This window comes from Lissotriton vulgaris, chromosome 6 (assembly GCF_964263255.1).
Source record: "Lissotriton vulgaris chromosome 6, aLisVul1.2, whole genome shotgun sequence".
Classification (NCBI taxonomy): domain Eukaryota; kingdom Metazoa; phylum Chordata; class Amphibia; order Caudata; family Salamandridae; genus Lissotriton; species Lissotriton vulgaris.
Genome location: NC_141694.1, coordinates 431,513,542 through 431,538,708, shown reverse-complemented (window position 1 = coordinate 431,538,708; position 25,167 = coordinate 431,513,542). Strand labels below are relative to the sequence as shown.

At 44.9% G+C, this 25,167-nt stretch overlaps 1 protein-coding gene across 1 annotated transcript in view; it reads left to right on the top strand.

Annotated features, from left to right (window-relative positions):
• Window positions 1–1,961: 1,961 nt before the first annotated feature.
• Window positions 1,962–25,167, top strand: part of BMP5 (bone morphogenetic protein 5) — a 469,301-nt gene continuing 446,095 nt past the window's right edge. The window contains exon 1 of the mRNA XM_086926447.1: window positions 1,962–2,590. Coding sequence (XP_086782573.1) covers window positions 2,104–2,590 — 487 coding nt within the window. The 5' untranslated portion in view covers window positions 1,962–2,103. The remainder of the gene's footprint in view (window positions 2,591–25,167) is intronic.

The window sequence follows — 25,167 nt, the reverse complement described above, 5'->3', positions numbered from 1 at the left end:
GTATGTTTTTTCTACTTAGCTAACCTAAAGAACAGTTCTCTAGTTTTCTGAAAGGCTATTAATTTAGCTTTGCTTAAGTCAATGGCTGGCCTGTTTGGTGCCAATGCCCTCCTTTGTGAGATATTTTAACAAAGGAGCTTCCCCATGGGAGCATCTTCCTTTGCTGATAAGGTCCCGCGAGTTACAGGGGGATACCATGCAATTCCCTTTATTGGTGCATTACTAGCTACAAGACACTCTGCCTATTTTAGGGTAATTGCACTTGACTAGCAGTCTAGATGTGATATCGTGGGCTGTTCATAACTAGCTCTGACTATATCGTGGACTAGAACCATTATTTTACATCAGTGGGTGCAACAATTACAATTTCACTCACTCGCAAGGGGCTTTTCATGTGTAAAATGCTTGTCTGTGTTAACAAGGGGAGAACTCCGCATGCTACTAGTACACTGAGAGGCATCTTGACCACACTGCTCTTCCTGGAGATGTCTTTTCAGAGCTAAAGATCCTGCTTGGCCACTGCTTTATCTATTGAGCTTTACTTGTGAAGGGCCACTGAGGCCCACTGGATATGACCAGAGGGAAGACATTATTACACACTGACGTAAGCAGCCCTATGCTGTATTTCTGCTGAAAGTGAAGCATCAAATAAGGGCGAAACAGTCCGTGGGCCCGTGCATATTCTACACATGTGTAGTACATATATTACTACACACATATGTTACTACACATTTATATTACTACACACATATATTACTACACATATTTCTACGCACATGTATTACTACACACAGGGGATCCGTTGCTTTCAAATCTGCCTCTCATATGTAGGATAAAATGTGCGTCCTTGAGCCGCGTCCTTTGTCCTCCCCTGCTCCTGTAATTCCAAAGGCCCCTCCTAAAGGGACCCTTCTGCACTGCAGGGCCATCTCGTGCTGAGCTAAAGTAGAAAACGCATTGTACGAAATCATTTGGCACTGTGCGTGTGCGAGAAGATGGACCCTCCTGGTACACAAAGCATGACGTATTACACATTTACAAAAGCGCATGTCAGTCATGTGTTACGCGTTATATGATTACTGTTGATGTATACTGAAAAATGCATGCACGGTATCAACATATGGGAACTGTGTCCACGTTTGTTTCTTTTGCCCATAATATCTAAAACAGATACTTTAAAAAACGCACATTACGCACCTGCTGGAAACATTTTCACGAGTACCTGTTGCACATGAGGTTTTATAGAAACTCTCATTGCATGAAGGTATATTTAGCATGAAGCGGGTGTGCTCTAAACATTCAGAAATCGGAGTGCTTCTTAAAGTGGTCTCCATTCAGTTCACGAGTCGACCTACACCAGTAAAACAAGGAAATTCGTACAGATTTAAAACAACAAAAAATCAGGGTTTCATTTCTTTTAGCAGGCGAATGGGTTAAAATATGCTTGCCTTGCCGGCTCAGATTACAATGAGAAGCCTCTTCTTTCCCAGCAGGGCTGTGCTCACACGAGCCCTTAGATCTACCGTCAGGGGGCCAGTAAGTGTGTGCCAGTCAGAGGTGGATACTGTGGCAGTGGAAGCAGAGAAGGGCTGGGCGGACCTGCAGGGCACTGTCTAGGAAGATCCGAGCCGGAATCTAAGCAGGGGCGTCGTACCCGAAGGGGCTGGAGGAAGGTGTGCGCGTGATGGACACGCTGTGGGCTAACTGCGCGCTGCAATATCAAAGCGCAGCTCGGGACCAGTGAGGCGCGCGGCGTCTCTGCGAGCGCACGAGTGCGCACGGGCAGCACGAGCGGCAAGGTACCACGGGAGCCACACTCACTTGTTCCACTCGTCACTAAGCATGCGTGCTGAAATGTAGGTACAATGAAGGGGCACTGGGAATCCCTGTGAAAAAGGAATGTTGACAGTTTGCACTTTTACAGAAGGGGTAGCGTCACAGCCGATGTTTGACGGGATGAGCCAATTGGAGACGATGCTGTCCTGAGCAGCCGGCACACCTGTCTGTGGCTGGAAGAGTGAGACTTCTACAGGGCTGAAGGTGCGAAGGACCGGCCAGGTTTCGAGAAGAGGTTCGTGGACGGGGATACCTTGGTGACAAAGCATGAAGCAGGGCAGGTTGGTTCTCCAGGGCATCGTCTGGTTTCTCTGGAGTTGCTGGACTCTGCCAGGACAGGGCAAAGGCGGTCTGGGGGACAACCATGTGCACTCGAGCTTCATCTACCGGCGGCTGAGGAGCCATGAGCGGAAGGAGATCCAGAGGGAGATTCTGTCCATCCTGGGCCTGCCGCACCGCCCGCGGCCCTTCTCACCTGGCAAGCAGGCGTCCTCGGCGCCGCTCTTCATGCTCGACCTGTACAACGCCATGACCACGGAGCAGGCGGCTGAGGAGCTGGGCTTCAGTCTCCGGGCCGCGGCCCCCGAGAGCCGAGGACTACGCAAGGCGCAGCCGGCGGCGGCCAACGGGTACCCGCGCAGGGCGCAGCTGTACCGGGCCAGCACCCCGTCCACCCAGAGCCCGCCTCTGGCCAGCCTTCGCGACGCCAACTTCCTCAACGACGCCGACATGGTCATGAGCTTCGTCAACCTCGGTAGGTGCCACTGGGCCCAGCCTTTTGCGCAGGGGCGATGCTGCCTGACATGACATGTCCCCCTTATCTGATGGTTATTCCAGCTGACAAGTGCCAAATGGATTTGAACTGTGCTCCAAAAATGTCACAGAAGTTCTTTTCAGAGTGGTTCTACTGGACCTAGTCTCTGCAATGGGACTGTTTAGTCATCCACTGCACTTCCACGAAGAAGTATTTTAGTACAAGGCAAGACTGGTTGGTGCAAGCATGGGTTTGAATCCAGGCTCGGATCCACTCAGCCATTCATCCTTACGAGGTTGATAAAAAAGACTACTACAGTCATTGGGTAGCAAATGCCTTAAATGTTTAAACCCACGCCAGGTTCTGAAGTGCTACTTTCAAACTAAAATGCACTGAAGAAGCTGGTATTTCTGGCTACATTGTGGGAATGGTTTCAGAGTCTTAATTATGCATATTAATTTTGGTCCTTGCGTTTTTTCCCTTGAAAAAAATATGTTTTTTTCCTAATGGATTTATATAGTCTACTTTCAAATATTCACACGGATACAGTCCGCGTGCCACTGTTCAGCTGGAATCTCTAACCAGGACAATTTCTAAGAGTGTTGGTAGGCATATTGTGTCACTTTACTATGTTTACTAATTCGCTGCCCCCCTTTTTAGCCACTGAGGTTTATTCTGCTGAATATTGTTGTAAGATAAGTTAAACCCTGGGGCTGCCTCTCTCACTACACCCTCAAGAAGTTAAATGAAACACTTGAGTTTTTCAGCTTCGCCTTCAAATATAAACACCATTAGCCATTCTGGCGAAAGCGGTGCGCGCCCCCCAAAGCTATCTGAGAAAAGGTCAACTCCTTTCAAGAATTATGTTCACTTTACATTTACAGGACACATCTGATATTTGATTCAGGGGGTTCTATTGTCTCATATACACAGCAGGGAAAATGCCTATACTTATCTTCAACTAGAATTCAACTCTTCCTACATTTTCTGAAAATGTTGACTCCAGCTGCATGTATGAAATAACACATGAGCTATAATTTCTGAAGTCGCCGGCGTGCGAGTTCTTGGTAGCGGTAGCTGTTGACGGCGTGCGAGTTCTTGGTAGCGGTAGCTGTTGACACGACGCCTGCTTTGCTGAAAGGCAACACGCTGTCAGGCACAGAAATAATGTCTGTGTTGGCCCTGAGATTGCTTCTTTACACCCCATGAAATAGTGGCTTACACTCTCAGCGCCCATTCTGTGCAAGGGCCCCTTTGTTACGAAGTTACTTTTTTTAATCCAACGTGTTTGTGCTGTTATTGTAGAAGCGGTGTTGCGCCTGTGTGTGGCCAGGTGGATTTTAAACGTTAGATTGACTATGTAAATAGAGGAAAGAGCCATGTATGCCAACTGACTAACTGGCTGATCTGTTTTTAGCGTTTCTTTCATTAAGCACATCTACGGATGCCGCAAAGTGCCTGGCTCCTGAAATGCGTTGGGGATAAGCGCACAGGCACTTGTTGCTGTTTCAGGTAGTACGCTGATGGCTTGTGAACCAGAGAACTGCCCCATGCACATTGAGACGTAAAATATGCGTAAGATATAAAATGACACATCTTGTCTGGAGTCACGGGGCAGAGAGTAATTCTGACAAATGGCTGCTAAAATTTGAGTTTGAAATGTATGTTTCGAGTAATCCGTACGAGCAATATTCTGAAACCCTCACTTTCACGCTCTTAAACTTGTTGGTATATATCTATTCGAGAAATATATGCTCCTGAAAAAACAGTCGCCAGACATGTGTGTGCAGTTCTGCCGAAAACGTCGTTTGTTTGAATTGAATGAGAGACATTTTTGAAAATTATGAACACAAATACAGTTGTTTCCATGACTTTAGAAATTAAGGCGGTTTAGGTAAATTTCGGTGACCACCGATGCGCATTTAAGAGCTTATTGATTACAATAAATGTATGTAGTGAGCAGCTGAATAACAATCCTTCAGTGAGCTCGTTCGTGCTTTAGATCAGTAAGCCTGCGCACAAAATGTGGTGCTTCATGAAGAGCTGCGCACCATGTGTGATCTTGGGACGAAGCAAATCAGCCTTTGCATCTGCATCAGTACCTGACAGTTCTTTGCAAATGTTCCTTCCGTGGCAGTGTCTTGTGTACTTGTGCCCTGACGTCCACCTTTTCTCCCTGTCGTGCTGCTGAGGCGTGCGAACCTTGTAAACTAAACCAAAGACACCCGTAGATTAAACTCGGAAGAATTGACTTTTCCCAGCTCAATGACTCGAAAGAATAGACCTAAAGGACGCCTCGCATGCCTCTTAACTTCCATGTTAGAGTGCAATTCAAAGGAGCATAACACTTGACTCAAAATAAGTCTTGTGAGTTTAATTGATTGACTGGGCTATATATTTCCCCTTAGAACTGTCTGCTCCTATTCTGGCCATGTTTATGCTGTTTGTCAGGCCGGAATTTCGTTAGTAAATCCTTTGCGGCTTTTCACGTCTTCCCGCGCAGATCCACAACCCTACTGTAGCGCATTGACGCCCCATGCGATCCTGCCCCTTCATTGCCCCCCTCCCCTGTGTTCGGTTGTGGGTGAACGGAAAGACGCCTTGCATCCGCCCCGCCCAGGAGGGGCCGCAGCTGCGTCACACACCGATCCAGAAGCCGTACTCCTTGTGAAAGTTGGAAACTGGGCTAATAATGCTGAAGACATTTTTCCAGCAGGGCTTAGTCAAGAAGCATCATCATTTAAGTGTCACGCCCAGGCAGCCACAGGGCTGGAAGTGGAAACACCGCTCGAGGACGGGTGCTGGACCGTATGTTGGCTTGATGCGTAAAGCATCCTCGCCAAAGTGCAGCTCGGAAAAAAAACGATGGTTCGTGAAATCAGCCACTGGTGTGCATGGAGGGGACCTCTCCTTGCTCGATGGAGTTCACGTTTCGCATCTTACTGTGTTACTATGATAACAAACCTGTGCTGCTGTGCACAATACACGGAAATCTATCTGTGTTTGCCGTCAGTTTGTGTCCCATATCGTGATATTATCCGAGCAGATGTGACACCACGACACTCCAGTGTCCATTTTTTGTTGTTTAGACGCTGACATTCTATTGGAGAGTTTGCATAAACGCGGTCTCGGTACTATGATTAATCCCAGCCTATTTTTTTCCGCTAAATCCCTGAGTGTGTTAACTTGCATTGATTGTATATAATATTTCCTAAAAGGTCACATGTGCCGATGAAAGTCAATGGAACAAAATGTTTTTTTTGGTCTAGCTGCATCGTGCCCCAGGTGCCTCTGATTGCTTGGGCACTTCCAGGCACATCCCGCGCATGCAGGGAGAATATCCATGTGCTCTGCTTTACTCGTGTACCTGGGCAGCACCGGTTGGTTTTATTATTTTCCAGAGGCACTGGAAGCTCTTATGAAGGCGTGCTAGGACAGCGTTAACGACAAACGAGCGGTCAAAACGAAAAGCGCCTAGGGTACGAGCCGTTAACGTTCCCCGTTTAGTATCGAATCACCCGCACACTCTGAGATTGAAAGGGTCGTTTGGGAGCCAGCCTCTCGTTGATTACTCATACTTAGGAGGCCTCAGAAAGCCCGCTCCCATTGCTCGCGAGGCCGTGTTTACAACCCAGCGGGGACAGTCTGTGACCCGTGAGTCAGGAAGGAAATGTTTAGGCCACGCATCATGTGGGGTGGGAGCGCGCGGCGGCCCGCGAGGGAAGACAGGCGCTCTAAAAATATTATGATATAGCGGCCGAGGGCGAGGAGCGTCAGCCTGGGCAGTTATTGGACCAGCCAAGCCCGGCGTCTGAGAAAAACATGACCGTGCCGGAGTCAGACGGGGACCTCTCTCTTTACTAAGGCACCATCCATCGGCCTGCAGATACGTCCGGGCAGACAGCATCCGAACAACACGTGCACGGTTTAATTCTGAAAGGATCTTTTTTTGGCTGCAGATGGTGTTGTATAGGCCGGGCACATCAACACGTGTGTCCTTCATAGGAAGCTATGTTGATGTTTCTTTATGCAAAGCAATCCTTTTTGTTTGTCCGCAGTGCTGGTGTCACAAGGTCTCCCATGGCTCCTGTACTAATGCGAAAACATATTGCGTTGGTGCTTTGAATTTCACGCTGCTAGTGCAGTAATAAAACCGGAGCAGCCGCAATTAGCATATCTAACTTTAAATACAAATATGGTTAACTCAATCTATCAAACCATGTTAAGAGCAGCGCCTAGCCAGGTATTCTAATAAAAAAGAAACTGGATATATTTTGCTCCCAGATTTAGGATCTGGCTCCCTTCAAATTAGACTTCACTTCCTGTTGTAAAAAAAATAATTACTCATGAAATCATTGTCCAGTCAGTGGATTTTCTTTGGAAAAGTACATTTATTACACACACACACTACTAAATACTACACATCAATTTAGAAATATATACATCAGGCAGATGGAAACTCCTTTGGTAGCATTCTGAGGGATTGTTGCGCTGAGCTATCCGAAGGACAGGCGGCAGAGGCTCTGCTTTAGTGGAAGTCTGCCTGGTGCACTTCTGGTGTACCAGCCTTGGGATGCGGCCCTGAGGACCCTCGAAGTTCTGGCTTGTCAGGCACTGGTTTGGCTGGTGAGTGCAGCACCCAGCATGATGGTGAAGAAGGCGGGTGTGCCTGCAGGGGTACAAACAGGTGGCCAGATGGGGCCTACCTTAAGTGAGGGGACCCTGTGCATTAGTCTGGGTTGGTGCTAGACGCTTCTCTCCATGACTGTTGCACTGAGGTGTCAGAAGAGCAAGTTGCAGAGGACTTTGCCCAGCAGACTTCTGGTGGGTGTACTTTAAGTGTATGAGTTGGGGGGGTCCATGTTGAAGTGGTTTAGGAGGAGGATGTGCCTATAGTAGCACAGCAAGGTGGCCAGTTGGGGCCTATCTTAAGAGGAGAGGTACTGTGCATAAGTCTGGGTTGTTAGACTTCTGGTTGGGAGGTTGCTTTAGGCTGTCAGAAGTGAGGTTGTCGAGGACTTTCCACGGCAGACTCCTGACTTGCGAACTTTAGACATACAGGTTTTGGGGTGTGTTTGGCCCCGTGTGTTTCCCAAAGCATAGTTACCACCAGCGCCTGCCTTTTAAGATAAGGCCACTGCAGTGCAGCTAGGGCAAGGGGCATTGGGCTGGTTACATGTAAACTTGTGTGCATGTGCGTATGTGGACTGGATGAGTGAGATTATCGTCAAGTGCAGCTCAGTAATTAAACACAAGTAGCCTGGTGCAGAAGGGACCCTGCCAGGGTAGATGCTGACTTGGGGTAAGCTTTGTAATTCCTAGATAGGTAGTAGGATTTACTGGCAATGATGTCCACTGCGGGTGAAGCTGAGGCTCTCAGAGGAGCTCTGCACAGAGAAAACTTGATTGCACCTTTTTGGATTGTCCCAGAGTGCTTCACAGGAGGTTTGGGACAGCAGTGGAGGGAGGTTGTGGCATCTTAGAATAGGCCAATGGGTGCATGGCATCTAGAACATTCCAGCCACACTTAAAAACCCCTGCACAAAAGAAAGACAGTGAGCATGATCCTGGTCCTGGACAGCGACAACTACAGAATCATGGCCAGCTGGAAGGAAAAGCCACCTGATGGACTAAGGACTTTGTCTACAGCTGTTCCTGGGGTCTAGATGGGTATCTCGATGGCCAGTTGAGCTGTCCTCCTTCGGCCCCCTAAGGTTCAATTGGGGGAACACTTAGCTTCCTCTGCCCTCCCTTCCTCATATGCCTCCAGGAGAGCCAGGAGGTCATGAGATCTGTAGAGGGAAAAGCAGAGGAGAAGGCTGGTGCAAGGAGCCAATGAAACCAGCTCCCTGCAATGTACGCCCTTTTTGATACAGGAGGCCTGCTAAAAGGCTCCTGGTGGCTAGAGCTTGTCGCCAGATGTAAAATGAGCCCAGGAACATTGAAATTGGTCCATCAGATCGGAGTTATGCACCTTGAAAGAATCTGATCTTTGAATCCCAGCACAAACAGCCGAGTGCGAGGCGCTCTGCCGCGATTACCAAGATTGCTCCCGGTAAGGGCTAAGCACCCCGCTGGTTGATGCAGGATTAATTAATTGTTGTTCCCCCTTGTGAGAGTGTGCATGGGGCCCTCTCCCCTGACTCATTCTTGGTCCAGGGAATCCATCCTCAGACCCGATGCTGCTTCAGCAGGGTGTTCTTTTGGATGCAGCATATAGGCATATGCTGCCTGCTATATATCTTGTGCTGCTTGGTTTGCATTTCTCACAGAAAAACCCTCTGGCAATGCTTGAATGTGTTCATCGCAACCTGGCTCCTATCTTCTTCTGCTTTGTTATCACGCCGCAGTTTACTAACCCCACCCTGCTCCTCCCCCGCCTCGTCTCACCACCCGCAGCACTCCCCCCACCAGCCGCTACTGGTCATATGCTGTTAACACACAGATAATTCTGTCTGTCTCCAAAGACTCTGAGGAGTTGGCAACTAATTTTAATAATTGTATGATGGTGGTAGCTGCATGAATGGGCACAAACTACTTGAAACTTAATGGAGATGAGGCAGAGGTCTTGCTCTTTGGCTGCCAATCTTCAGTCTGGATTAGTACTTGATGGACTGACACTTTAGGTACCCTACTGAAGCAAGCCGAAACAGTGAATAATCTGGGCATCTGGGATGGTGAGCTGTCATTGAACAGCCAGGTCAACCTGTTTTTGGATGATTAAAAGGTTGAGAAAATGTTTCCTTACATGACCCGTCCGGTTGGTAAACAGGTCATGCATGCTCCGGTAACCTTTAGCATAGACAAATGTAACACACTCTACCTCCAGGTTAATACGACAACCGTGGCAAAGCTGCAACTGATGTAGAATGTGGCAGCTAGACTCACGCTGGACATTCCTAAGCAGCAGGCAGCATCAAAAGATCTAGTTGATCTTCAATGGCTTTTGGCAGAGAAGTGTATATTGTTTGAGGCACTCTGCATTGTTTTTAAAGCCCTCTGCTCAGCAAGTCCAGTGTACATTAAAGCCATGTTCCAATGGCATGTACCAGCCAAAAACCTCAGCTGTGCAGCTCACAAGCAAGTATTGTTCCCACAGCCCGTAGGAAGAAATGGGGAGGCAGAGTCTCTTTGGCTGCAAGGCTGTGGAACAGTCTGTCCCCCCATCTTGCTTCCATAAAGCCACATCTTCCTATTAGAAACATTAAAAAAACCTGGCTCTTTACACTTTAGCAAGGCATAGGGGATCTGGGAATCCTTTCTATTCTATTTTCTTTTTTCCAGTTCTTGCCAAGCAGCCCAGTCGGACTGCAGCGCCTTGACGCCCATGGGCATTGACTGAGCTCTAGAAATCATGATCGTCATCATCATCATACTCTCCGTTGTCCTGACTGCCAAGAATAGTGGGGGCAGCTGCATGTTCTTACATTGTGAAAGCTCTGCCTTGGGTTATGTGAGAGGAGGGACAACTTCACTGGCTCCATCAGACGCCAAAGAGTTCTTGTCACTAGTGTCTTCATGGCATCAAGCACATTGAGCACTCCCGCGAATACCCACTGAGAAGAACACAGACTGCAAGTCCACCCAAAAAATGTGAGAGGAAAGAGCATCTCACAGACTAGTGCTTTCCCTCAGCCCAGTAAAGCTTCCCTCCTGTCTGCCTTTGTGTCGTTGAGACTGTTTTTCCCAGTCTGTCTTTCAGTCTAAGTCTTTCTACTTGCGGCCTATCGGCCAGGCTCTCCATCTCTTTCCATTGCTGCATGAGGATTGTTTTTTCCAGCCTGTTGCATATTTCCTTCTGCAAATAAATGTCATATATGCTGCGCAAACTAAGTTATATGTGGAAAAAATCCGTCCAGGAGAAATCTTTCAGTTCTCACTGACCCCAGGACATAATTTGACTTGTACACTAGGGGGCCTCAAATAAAATACATCAAATAAAGAAAAATGCAAAAACATAAGCTGTGGCAGCGGAAGATGGAAACGTAGGGAACAACAAAGTAATTTGGCTCAATTTTTCTTTATCGTAGTGAAAGCCTCATGTGCAACATGCATTTCTTCACAGTATCCTCCTGTATGCTGAAATAATTCAAACCCCCAGACAGCTCTTTCAATCTGCCGACGTGTAGCTGAAGGCCAAACATGGCATATGTATGATTGAATGTGTCTTGAGAAGCCAAATTTAAGTAAGAAGAACAGTGCTTCAGATCTCAAAATATTCGGAAAGCATGTTTTCGTTTGTCACTTAATGAAATATGCTCTTTTTACCAGCATTCCTGCAACATCAAAATTATTGAGGTTTTTCACTATTTTGTATTTTTATTTTACAATAGTAACTATTCATTTATGAACAGCACTGTGCTGTTTTTAATATATTTTTATTACGATTTTATTCTGTTCTTTTATGGCTCAAAGTTTTGAACCGAACAAAGAATTTATTGATTGAATATGAACAACATATTGAAAGTAAGGGGTGGCCAAGATGCAAAATGTGTCTTTTGTGAACCTAGGGCCATATTCACACAAACATGCGATAACTATCGCCATAGTAATTTATCGGCAGAATAATTAACGCTGCCTAACCCTGAATAATATCGCCATGTTAGCGGGCTATTTTTAAGCCTGCGGTACATGGCGATAATAACAGGGAAGAGGTGTCAATAGTTAAAACCCACTTACTAATCATCGTGGTTGCGCATTGAAATCCTGTGTTAACCAGTAATACGTTGTGAATGACAGATAATCGGCTGCAAAATCCTATCATCACTACTTTTAGGTCCCGGCCTAACACTGCTCCTGCTGGAGGCCAGGTGTCATTGTGAGACTGGCAGTATGGTGAGCAATCAGCTTCCTCGAAGTCTGACCATTTGTTTTAGTGGTGCTAACTTAGGCAGACACCTTCCCTCTGGAATACCTGCATCTTAAAAGGCTCCTGGCAGTGTTCCCTTCCATGCTGCAGGTAGTCGTACTGCTTAACACCAGCAAAAGGCAGGTGGAAAATCCCTGTTGCTAACACAGTTTATCTCCTGTTTTTCCTTCGCTTCGCAGACCTGGCAGTTCATTGTGACTGTGGTGTTGTGGTTTTCTCGTGTGTTTTTGCATGGGAAGGCCTACTCTGCATCTCATTAGTGTTAGTTGGTGGTGTCCACCGTGGAGATAAATTCGGGGGCAGTTATCGCGGGAATACTGGTGTTGTCTGCAGTTTGCACCAGCTTGTGAAGGGGGTGTTAATTCTATCACCACTTTTGATGAGTTAAAGTGGGGATAATTCGGAGTTAAATCCTTGTGAATATGCCCCCTAGTGTATTGCTTGCAAGAAGTTAAAAAAAATATTCATATGTCTGCTAGTCCTACATGAGTTAAGAACGTTTGTGTGAAAACCATGACTTTATTATGCTTACACGTCAAATACAACCTATTTCACCTATTGCACACTAGCAAATTTGACATTTTCCTCTGTAAACGTGGAGACTTTCGTGTGGAAGTGCTAAGAAAGGTATGTATTAACTTACAAAACTATTGTGAGTTACTGTTGCAATGTGATTTTGCAGTACTAGCAACAAAAAGGCACATTTGATTTCAGCTCCAAAAGAACACACAGAAAAGATAAGCACTGGCAAGCCCAATTGTCTTGCTTTTTTCACTCATAGCAAATGGAACGAGCATTGGCAAAGCCAAAAAGTCTTGCCTGTGGGCGAGCTATCGACTTTGCAATGAGACAGAGGTGCACAACGGGAGGGCAGGTGGAATAGTCACTGGTACAGTAAAAATAAGAACTCTAGGAAATAGCTAGTGCTTCCACGTCACAGCAATATTTTTCCACTTATAGCAGTTGGAGGTAGGAGGGAAATAAGCAACACAGACCAGGGGTGGAAGAAGAAGAAGAAACAATGGACCTGCCCATTTATGTAGGTCATCCCCAAGCTTTTTGCCTTCCTCCTATTTTTCTGACCTTTTGGTGTAGTTGACTTTAGCACTCCAGGCACTTTACAACTGCTAATCAGTGGTAAAATGCACAAGCCCCCCCCCCCTAAAAACATGGTATGATTGATTTACATCTGTTTGGCATATTTAATTTACTTGTAAGTCTCTTGTACAGTGCCTTAACATATACCCAGGGTCTGTAAATTAAATAGTACTAGTGGACCTGTAGCACTGCTTGTGCCACCCACAGATGTGGCCTTTCAAACCTGTCTCAGACCTGCCACTGCAGAGGCTGCATGCACAGTTTACTGCTACATTGACTTAACATTTAAAACTACTCACCACGCCTTAAACGTCCCTTTTACTACATAGAGGTCACCCCTAAAGTAGGCCCTAGGTAGCCGTATGGACAGGGTGCTTTATCAGTAAAAGGGAGGGCATGTGCCTTTATTGTATGGCATGTTCTGATAGTGACTAACAGCCTATTTTGCTTCTCACTAATGTGAGGCCTACTCCTTTAATAAGCTAGCATTGGGAATGCCAATATATGTGTTAAAGTGGTAATTCCTGATCTGAAAGGAGTAGCATTGCCATGCTTGGTATGTTTAAAATGGTAGTGAAAAATCCTGCTTACAGGTGTAGATGGATTTTACATTACTATCTTAGAAATGGCACTTTTAGAAAGTGTAATCATCAAAGTGGAGGGAAGTAGAAGCTCTGTGTCCATTCCGCTTACTAAAGTTACAGCAATAATCAAAAGAGAATGGATCACTTGTCCTGTTAAATCAGGGTCTTTATTGTAAACATATAAAAAACCCTCATCAAACGTACACAGGCTAGTGGCGGTATATCTTGATTCTCCGCTTAGGTGTAACGTTTCAGCATCATCATAGGGTTTTAGATTTGTAGTATGCTGTCCTCCACCAGGAGGTAGACCAACTGATTTCCAGTAGTGTCCAGAAATTAGAAACAGTGAATATGGTGCAAGTGCTCAAGTGCTGTGAGCTAAAATTCTCTACTTCACTCTGTCGCGCCAGTATTTTATTCCAAAAATCAACGAAGTGAGAAATTAAAAACGATTGAGGTGCGGTTATAGACCCAGTTACCAGTCCTCCGCACCATTGGGTCTACATGTTTCAGCCTTCTTGTCAATTCTGGAGGCTTTCTTCAGGACCAAAGTATTTAGGTAGCTTGTTGCAGCCCCTACTTCTTGTGGTTAAATCATCACCGACATTGTTAATTCAGACCTGTTGTATCTTAGATATCTTTCATTCTCTCCTCAGGGTGCCGCCGAGCCTTAATGGCCTCTTACCGGTGAAGCAAGTCACTAATTTGTTCTCGCTCTACGCCGTACAGAGCGAGAACAAATTAGTGGCTTGCTTCGCCGGTAAGAAGCCGTTAATGTTCGGCGGCACCCTGAAACGAGAATGAAAGATATCTAAGATACAACAGATCTGAATTAACAATGTCGGTGGTGATTTAACCACGAGAAGTAGGGGCTGCAACAAGCTACCTAAATACTTTGGTCCTGAAGAAAGCCTCCAGAATTTACAAGAAGGCTGAAACATGTCGACCCAATAGTGCAGAGGACTGGTAACTGGGTCTATAACCGCACCTCAATCGTTTTTAATTTCTCACTTTATTGGTTTTGGAATAAAATTCTGGCGCGACAGAGTGAAGTAGAGAATTTTAACTCACAGCACTTGAGCACTTGCACCATATTCACTGTTTCTAATTTTTGGACACTACTGGAAATCAGTTGGTCTACCTCTTGGTGGAGGACAGCATACTACAAATCTAAAACCCTATGATGATGCTGAAACGTTACACCTAGGCGGAGAATCAAGATATACCGTCACTAGCCTGTGTACGTTTGATGAGGGTTTTTTATATGTATACAATAAAGACGCTGATTTAACAGGACAAGTGCTCCATTCTCTTTTGATTATTGCTGCAACCTTAAGAAAGTGGGCATTTCTCTGTGCTTATGACTCTTTGTACTTTGCAGCCTGACTCCAGTTCAAGTTTCGGCATGGTTGACAGCTACACTTTTTGCATACTTTCCAGACAGTCATCACACATAAAGTGATAGGGTTACATCTGTATTCATCTGCATACAAATGGTCATCCTGGACTGGGAAAGAGAGGGTTGTTTAACACTTTACATTTGTATATGCAGTGTATGCCATCACACACAAGGCTGATTTAACCCTTACTGATGTCTGGAGCCAGGGTTGAGTTGAAAGGGCGAGTTTTGTACTTCCAATGTTTTTTTGGAAGTTCTCCCTTGAACAAAGACAATTTTGAATATACCTACAGGGGCTCTGACCCCAGGTTTTCAGAGCACGTTTGGAACTGAAACTGATCCTCTGCTGGAAGGACTGCTGCACTGCTCAAAGGACTCATCTGGGCTGCTCTTCTGCTGTTACCCTACTGCCTGCTACTTGCTGGGTGGCTTAAAGGACTCACTGGATTGCTTTTCTGTTTGTTGCCCTGCTGCTCCTTGACTCTCTTCTGGTGCTGCCAGGAGATATTGCCATTGGAGCTTCTTGCTTTGTTGTGCTGGTATGCCTGTTTCCTGCTCTCCGCTTGTGCCCCCTAGTGTTCTTCTTGGACTGGTTGGATTTCCCCCTCCCTATTTGTGTGGGGTCTGAAAGGGGACTCCATTAAACAGCCTAGAAAAGGCAGTGAACTCGTAAGTCTGTCCCTAACAATCTTGTTAATCAGTGCATGGTGAACGCTGTCACCTCATTGTGGCCTCAAGTGTGGGAAGCTCCTCATTGCTGTTTCCTCAGCGTGTGTGACACATCTGATCGCCGCTTGCCTCTGTCAGCATGTTGTTGAGCGATCGAGTGCACTCCCTGCTTTCAAGATCACTGCCCTTGTTGTGTGGAAGTGCATGAGGAGCAGTGTGTCCCCCAGTAGCATCGCTAGAGGCTCTACCGGCGTGTGCACTAGCCCTGCCTTCCCCTCTGCACAGGGCCTCAGCGTTTCTCACCAGCTAGCGGCCGGATTTACCCTCCAGGGCACCGTAGTGCAGGGACCTGCTGTTCTGATCACCTTCTTCTCCCCCATTGAAGCCGTTGGGGGATCCGTTGAGTTCTGGCTTCAAAGCCTGAATGTGCAGAGCCTGCTATCACCCCAGAGCTGTATGTGCTAAATGCCTGATGGATTTTCCCTGTTCGAACCCGAACAGTCTTGGGGATTGTGATCAGTTTAACACACAGAGGCTTTTTAATCATTTCTAGCATTTCTAGGCTCAAGTTCTGTGAATACCTTGCATATATCCTAAAAATTGTCTTGTGACATTCCGGTCTCCATAAGGCCAATTAGAAGCCTCTCCGGATCCTGAGGCTGAGAGGGTTGTTGGAGGAAGTGGTTGCATTGTTGGAAATTACTTGATTCATTGATAAAGGTGCACAGGTGCTTTTGTGCCCCATATTCTTGTGCTTGTGTACCGTAAAACCTTAAGAAGAGCTCAGGTGCATTGTGTCATATGTTTCAACAGCAATTCATATATTTTGCCTCCAAACCGGGTTGTATTACTCGCACTCTTGTGTGGATCATGTACTCGTTGTGACATATGGTGATTTATGTGATTCCACTAAACCTAACCTGATGCATTTCATCCCCTAATGTTCCAATGTATGTCGTTTTGATTCTTGCGCAGTCAGGATAATGAGTATTACTTCAGGATTTACATAGTATGCACAAAATGTATGATTCATGTAGTTTTGGTCTCTGTTATGTACAATATACTGTATATATTTATATAATCCTGTGTGGAATCTCTTTTGTGGTGCATTCATTGTGTTCCTGAGTGAGTGTGTTAAGCAAACACTTTACACATTACCTTTGATGATAAGCCTGACTGCTCTGTGCCAAATTACCAGAGGGTGAGCACAGGTTATCTTTGGTGTGTAATTTACTTACCCTGACTTGGGTGGTGGGTTCTGCTTGGCTGTGATATATTCATTAGCCAAACAGAAACTCCATTTCTAACAAGAAGCAACATGCGGGTGCAGGGGTTGGAGGGGAAGAAGTGAAATGGACAGGGATGTAGGAGGGAAAGAAGTCACACCAACTGGAATGTGAGGGGAAGAAGCAACAGAGAGGGGATGGAGGAGAATAAGCAGCTTGGGATAGGGGATTGGAGGTGAAGAAGCCACAAGGACCAGGAGGTGGGAGGGGAAGAATTCACTCAGACAGGGATGGGAGGGGAAGAAGCAACAGACAGAGCGATGCGAAGGGATGAAGCAAGAAATAAACCAAGCATTTGCAATGCAATACGTCTTGCATAAGTAAAAGTTTGAGCTATTGGCATTGCAAATAATAATGCTACGCCTTCAGCTCAAACCTTCAGTAATGCGACACCTATTGCATTGCAAATGTTTGTTTGAAGAATGCAGTCTTGCAACAAATACTCAAACTTAGAATGTAGGATATGGGCAAATACTGTGTTTTGGTACGTGTGCAGGAGGTGAAACAATGGCTTAATTTACAAGATATTGTCAGAGTAATACGGGGATCAACAACATACGAAAACCTGTTAGTGCGATGCAGTGTAAAAACACATACATTATTAACAGCAACCATGTATATATATTTTTGATGTAAACTATTATCAATCATTTCCAGAGCAATCATTTGAAACTGGTGCACAGTCTAATCAAACAGTCACTCAACTATAATAGTGTTTCTCAGTACAGTATATTGTTTATTTTTCACACATGTGTTAAATTTATGCAGACAAGCTAACATATTTTCACTTTTAACCCTTCACTGCTAGGCCTTTCCCCCGTGCTAAGTATTTTTTTGGCTATTTGGGGCAGTTTGCGCTTAGGCCCCTGTAACTTTTTGAACACATAAGGTATCCACGCCAAATTTGCGTCCTTTTTTCCATTATCATGGGGATTCTAAAGTTACCCAGGGTTTGTGGATTCCTTTGGAGGGGACCAATACATTAGTCAAAAAACAGCAGAGAAATTATTTGGGGAGGGGGGGGGGAATGGGAAAAAGGGGCTACAGATGAAGGTGTCGTTTTTTCCCTGCAAATGGTATTAAAAAGGGGTTGTGGTGCTGGAATCACCATCTTCCCAGCTTTCAGAGACAAGCAGACTTTTGTCAGAAAACCTAAATATTTTACACAGTTTTGTCATTTTTTTGTGCTTTCAACCTCTTTCCAGTTAATGGTAGAAATGGGTATGAAAACAATTATGGATTCTGGAAAGCTATACATTTCAGAAAAGTAAACAAAATTCTGAATTCAGCAAGGTGTCATGTGTGTAGGTCCTTCAAGGTTTCTGTATAGAAACTAACAGTTTAATATAGGAAACATTGAAAATTAGTTAAAAAAAACAGCCATTTGTGTCAACATTTTCACCTGTAACGTCTTCTAATTGTGACATCTTTTTGAATGCAATATACCATTACACCCACTAGACCTTTCTGGTTGTGGGGATATATAGGACTTGTAGGTTCACCAAGAACCCAATGAACCCAGAGCTAATAACTGAGCAGCAACTTGCAATGATTTTTTATTATGTACCGAGTATATTGCAATTTTTCAGGAAAAATGTATACATGGAAAAATCGGTATGAAAGATTTTTATGTATTTCTGAAATGGGAACAAAATATAGAGTTTAGAAACATTAGATATTTGCACATTTCCAAAATTGGGAATACCCATACTAGCATGAGAATTATAGGTCATGTTTCAAAATGACTTATTTTGTACAATTTGTCTTTCATTTGAAAGGCAAAAATGCATTGAAAGTCAATCGGTAATTAAGATGGCTCTACAATTCTGTGTTACCTTAAGTCTCCTGATAAAAATGGCACCTCACTTGTGTGGGTAGGCCTATTGCCCACAACAGGAAACGGCTCAAAACGCAAAATGGATGCCCCACAGTTTCACAATTAACAATTACCCTTTTTTTGCAAAGTGCCTAGCTGTAGTTTTTGAACCCTAGCTCTGTCGGCACCTAGGGAAACCTATCAAACCAATATATTTTTTAAAAATAGAAATCCCGGGGAATCCAAGGATGGGGTGACTGAACTGGCTCTCACCAGGTTCTGTTACCCAGAATCCCTTACAAACCTAAAAAAATGTCCCAAAAAACACATTTGCCTCACATTTCTGTGGTGGAAAGTTCTGAAATCTACGTGGATCCATAAAAATCCACCCACCCCGCATTCCCCAAAGTCTTCTGAGAAAAATGGTACCTCACTTGTGTGGGTAGACCTAGTGCCCGCTTCAAGAAACGGCTCAAAACGCAACGTGGACATACCACATTTTTACAGTAAAAAATGACATTTTTTGCAAAGCGCCTAGCTGTAGTTTTTTAACCCTAGCTATGCTGGCACCTAGGGAAACCTAGCACACCTATACATTTTTGAAAACTAAACTAGACACCCAGGGGAATCCAGGATGGGGTGACTTGACTAGCTCTCACCAGGTTCTGTTACCCAGAATCCCTTGGATCAACAAAATTCCACCAACCCAGCATTCCCCAAAGTCTTCCGTAGGAAATAGTAGCTCACTTATATGGGTAGACCTAGTGCCCGTGACAGGTAACGGCCCAAAACGCAAAGTGGACACACAAAATTTACACAGTGAAAAATGACCCTTTTTTGCAAAGTGCCTAGCTGTAGTTTTTTAACCCTAAATCTGCCAGCACCTATGGAAACTTAGCAAACCTATACATTTTTTTAAACTAGACACCCAGGGGAATCCAGGATGGGGTGACTTGACTAGCCCTCACCAGGTTCTGTTACCCAGAATCCATTGCAAACTTAAAAAAATTGTTTATAAAAACACATTTTCCTCACAGTTCTGTCGTGGTAAGTTCTTGAATCTGCGTGGATCCACAAAATTAAACCCACCCCAGGTTCCCCAAAGTCTTCCGAGGAAAATGGTTCCTCACTTGTGTGGGTAGGCCCAGTGCCTGCGACAGGACACGGTGCAAAACGCAGTGTGGACACACCACATTTTCACAGTGAAAAAATACCCTTTCTTTGCAGAGTGCCTAGCTGTTGTTTTTGAGCCCTAGCTCTGCCGGCACCTAGGGAAACATAGCAAACCTATATATGTTTGAAAACTAGACATCCAGGGAAATCCAGGATGGGGTGACATGACTGGCTCTCACCAGGGTCTGTTACCCAGAATCCCTTGCAAATCTAAAACAATTGTCCACAAAAACACATTTTCTCACATTTCTGTGGTGGAAAGTTCTGGAATCTACATGGATCCACAAAATTGAACCCACCCCGAGTTCCCCAAAGTCTTCCGAGGAAATTGGTACCTCACTTGTGTGGGTAGGCCCAGTGTCCGTGACAGGAAATGGCGCAAAACGCAACGTGGACACACCACATGTTCACAGTGAAAAATGACCCTGTCTTTGCAAAGTGCCTAGCTGTAGTTTTTGAGCCCTAGCTCTGTTGGCACCTAGGGAAACCAAGCAAACCTATACATGTTTGAAAACTAGACACCAAGGCGAATCCAGAATGGGGTGACTTGACTGGCTCGCACCAGGTTCTGTTACCCAGAATCCCTTGCAAACCTAAAAGATTGTCCAATAAAACAGATTTTCCTCAAATTTCTACGGTGGAGTTTTCTGTAATCTGCGTGGATCAACAAAATTCCACCAACCCAGCATTCCTCAAAGTCTTCATAGGAAAATGGTACCTCACTTGTGTGGGTAGGCCTAGTGCCCGTGACAGGAAACGGCCCAAAACGCAACGTAGATACACAACATTTTCACAGTGAAAAATGACCCTTTGTTGGAAAAAGTGCCTAGCTGTAGTTTTTGAACCCTAGCTCTGCGGGCACCTAGGGAAACCGAGCAAACCTATACATGTATGAAAACTAGACACCCAGGGGAATCCAGGATGGGGTGACTTGACTGGCTTTCACCAGGTTCTGTTACCCAGAATTCCTAGCAAACCTAAAATAATTGTAAAAAAAAATGTTCCTCACATTTCTGTGGTGGAAAGTTCTGGAATCTGCGTGGATCCACAAAATTAAACCCAACCCTCATTCCCCAAAGTCTTCAGACGAAAATGGTACCTCACTTGTGTGGGTAGGCCCAGTGCCTGAGTCAGTAGACGATGCAAAACGTAATGTGGAGACACCCCATTTTCACAGTGAAAAATTACCCTTTCTTTGCAAAGTGCCTAGCTGTAGTTTTTGAGCCCCAGCTCTGCCGGCACCTAGGGAAACCTAGCAAATCTATACATTTTTAAAAACTAGACACCTAGGGGAATCCAGTAAAAGTTGTGATGGTAGTAGTAGCAGGGGGATGGTGTCTGCAGTGGTGATGGCGATAGTGATAAAAATTGTGATGCTAGTGATGTTGGTGATAAGAGTGCTTGTGCTAGTTGTGCTAGTTGTGATGGTGGTGATTGTGCTGGTTATAATGGTGAGGAAGGTAGAAGCAGCAGTGGTGAGAGTAGTAGTGGTGTTCACGATAGTGGTCATTTTCATGATAGTAGTGATGATCGTAGTTGGGACAGCATTGACTTTGATAATGGTATTTTTGATGGGGACATTGGTGAAGATGATGATTGTGTTGATGGCAGCAATAGTTGTGGTGTTAGTGGGGGATGCATTTGAGATAGTGGTAGGCATTATACTGATGATGGTCATTGTTGTGGTGATAGTGGTTGTTCTGTTGGTGATAGAGGTTGTGGTGATAGAAGTGGGCTTAAGAAGCTCTGCACACTGTGAGGGAGCTTTTACAAGGTATATGGGAGGGAGTCTCCTGTTAAATGAAGCTTTAGATGCACGTATTCAGTCGTACTATTAACAAGAAATGAGAGCACTTGCAAGAAAGGACCTTGAACCAGTCAAGAGTGACACCCTCACTCTTATTCCTTCCTGGCCGTTTTATTATCAGACAATTCATGCAGACAGCAGAGAGGCTGGGTAAAACTTGGGACCTAAAAATAACTGAAGGCAAGCTTTTAGGTGTACCAATGATGGGCTCCCTGCTTGGGTCTTGAGAGCACTCCACCTAGGCTTATGTGCCAAATATCTGTCAATAGGATTATACTCTTTAACTCTTCATCACTTCCTCTTGGAACATTGCTTATTTTGTTAAGACACTTACGTAAAACAAAAAGGAATCGTAGTTATCGCTCTAATGAAGTAATCTGTTGTGTCTGTACCCACTTTATGCTGTTGCAATTGAAAATTCTATGTTCGATAGGGACCAACATTTGTTGGTCTCTTTCGACATAGAAAGGTTATATATGAACATTCCTCAAGATGAGGCACTAGTGGTAATGACGATGGTACTGGAGAAAAGTTCAAGAACTCATCAGGTACCTACAGATTTTTTAGTAGCACTGGCCCGGAAATGTCTAAAAAATTACTTTTTTGCATTTAAGGAAGATCTGTTGTTGCAAGTTAAGGGCCCGGTCCATTACAAGCGAATCTTGTAATGGACTGCTTCAAAAGGAAATATATTTTTCAAGAGACGACTCCCTTCAAAGCGCACATCATTGAATGGGTGCGTTTTTTATTTTAAAGTTTTTTTATTAAAATATAAAAGAAGTGGAATATACATTTGGCAATTGATGCCATTGTTATGATATGGAAGGCAAACCAAAATGAGTTGGAACAGTTCCATATGTGGCTCAATTCCCACACCCAGGACTTGAGATTCACTAAAACATTTAGTAATGAAAAAATCTATTTTCTAGATGTTTGGATAATGGTAAATGAAGGTAAACTTGAGTTTAGCTTATACACTACGCCAATAGACCGTAACACCTTATTAGAATATACGTCTGTACACCGGAGAAACCTCAAAGACAATTTACCATATCGTCAGTTCTTGAGAGTGTGCCGTAATTGTTCCAACAAAAAAAGACTATTTCAACCTACACAAATATGTTTTCATACAGTATTGTTGTATGTTGCTATATGGTTGTACTTGTACAAACCGAATAAAGCATTTTGAAACGAAACGAAACGACTACTTTGATAATGCAGAAATACTGCAAGATAAACTATGCAAGAGAGGTTACCCAACGAAGTGGGCGAGAGGGGCACTGAAAAGGGATTGCTTCACCCTATATGAACATCTTCTTACACCAAAATCAAAAGAAAACTCTGAACAGTCAACCTGTGTACTCACTTTCAATCCTAAAGTGAATAAGGTTAAACAAATCATTGCCCGCAATTGGCGGCTGGTAGAACATTTGAACATTCCTAAACCTAGGTTCGCTTTTAGACGTGGCAAAAACTTAAGGTGTCCACCTGTTAAAAAGGATTTGAGAAGCTGACTGGGTCTCCTCTCAATAATAGGACATTACAGATGTAACAACTGCTCTGTATGCCCACAGACCTGTGACTCGAAGTTTGTTATGAGAAACAATAAAAAACACACACAACTAGGTTTCGTGAACTGTAACACCAAAAATGTGGAAAAGCATATATTGGCCAGACTACACAAGCTATCTAAATGAGAATAATGCAACATAAATCACGCGTACGTTGCAAAACACAGGGAGCTCCATAAGTCAAGCTTTATGAACATTACTGGCACAGTGAAAATGATCTATGTTGGTCAGTGCTTTTAGTTGTGAAATCTGTAAATAAGACAATGCTTAAAATGAGCTTAAACCACATTGAAGCCCGAATTATCAAAAGTTATCACACAGCTATGGAAGGACTATATGACCTGGATGAAATTTGGGCCTTAATCTGATTTCAGATATAGAAGGGAGTGCTGCATATTCATAATGATGTACTGTAGAAAGGATTCATGATTAGGTATATGATTTGTTTTGGCTCTGTTTTTAAGTATCTGATGTTATCAACCACAATGTATTGTATTGTTTTGTACAGATAAAATGTGTTGATTGTGCGAATTGATTATACACTGTTGTATATATTGTAAATATCAATTACCGTTTACTTAGAATGTTAGCCACTTTTGTATGAAGCATGCTAGACACATACATGATACGCCTCAGATATTCCAGGCCTTCAGTTTTTTCTTGGCAACCACCAAAAATAGTCTTTCTATCAGTGGCATGTATTTTTAGGCGCATTTTAGGAGAGCCTTATGTTGAAGAATAAATTGATTCAGAGTCGGACACACATATAACGTCTGCCCGTCTAAAATGGGTAGATTATTTCCCCCCCACGTCTAAAAAACCCTGTTTTGCCGCACATTTTATAAAGATCGTTAATATAAGTTAAGGTCTTTTTAGACATATATGCGTGAGTTCGTCTTACTATTGGAAGATACAGCTTTACACCTGCACTTTGTTTCCCCGTATTTTCACTGCATTGCGTGTAGACAGACCACTTTTTTTTATGTTTAGCCTGCGCTTAGTCTGCCCTTGACTTTCTTTCCTGGGCCGATGCGTGCATGCTCACTCTTCATTTAAATTTAAACGTGAAGACCTTCGGTGAGTCTGACGCATGCTGCCCGCATGCTGCTCGTTTGGAAGGAGGACCGAGAGCACTTTTTGATTTGAGACTGCCCGGTGATCCCGAATCTTCATTATGCAAATACTCTCCCCATGAATAAGCATTGTTTTTTTTCTCCTGCGTTAGTATTGTAGTTTTGATTCTTTTACTGGTCTTTACAGTAAGGGAGGTTTGGGCTGTTTGGGAGGGATGGCTGGGGGGGAGGGGGCTTTCTTCCTCAAAGTAAGTGTTTAATCTTGGGCTTGTTTTTAGTATAGCCGAATTGGAGCCCAAGCTTAAATTGCTTGGGCTACGTCCCCCGGCCACCATTTTAGGTTCGGTGACCTGGTAGCTGGGGGCTTGTGCTGTGTAATTTTTTATTTCAGCGCAATTTCTCTAGCTTTAGGTTGGAGTGTTTTTGCTAGGGGCCATGTCTTCGGAGGATTATCGGGTTTTAGAAGCCATCAGGCTTCTCAGTGAGCCTGGGAGACTGGCCTGGCGTTAGGGGATGCGGCTGAGCCGTGGCGACCTCCGCGGCAGGCCTCGGCATGAGTGGCAGCAGTGGTTGCTGCTTGTTTGACCCCCAAGTGCCCGAGAGTTGAGGCGGTAAGTGTACAGGCCACCCGCGATTTAAGAAGGCGGCCCTGGGGCTAAGGCACAGCAGGTTGAGACGCGGGAGCCGGGCATCGATGCCGGGTGTCTCGCGGTGCAGGGCGGGCCTTTAGTAGACCGTGACACGGTATCTCAGGAACTGCCGGAGCTGCTTCAGGCCACGGCGATTCTGGTTCGGGAGGCGCTCTGATTCGTCGGCTGCCCGGGTCCCTCTCGAGCTTGCACTGGAAGGGGAGGAGGAGGGGGAGCGGGGGATGTTTTCACCTATGCGCAGGCCAGAGGAGACAATGGTTTTAGCGGAGGAGGTGCAGGGTGATATGTTCGTCCCGCCCTCGATTATGCTGAGGCAGGGTGACTTGGGAGTACAGGAGGGGAGGGGGACTGGCTATGCTACGCCAGCTCTGTCCTCTTCAGTAGTGGAGGCAGGTGAGTTGGGCACTGGCATTATTCAAGCACAGGGAGTTGAGGGAGGATGAGGGGAGGGGGCAGCTGGTTCCTTTTAGCCCCCTCCTTTTTTCTCCTCCATATTCAAGTAGGGGGGATGTATTCTCGGTACATAGTTGCTCAGTGTGGGAGGGGGAGTGGGCCCAGGTGGGTGGGTGGGTAGTTTCCCCC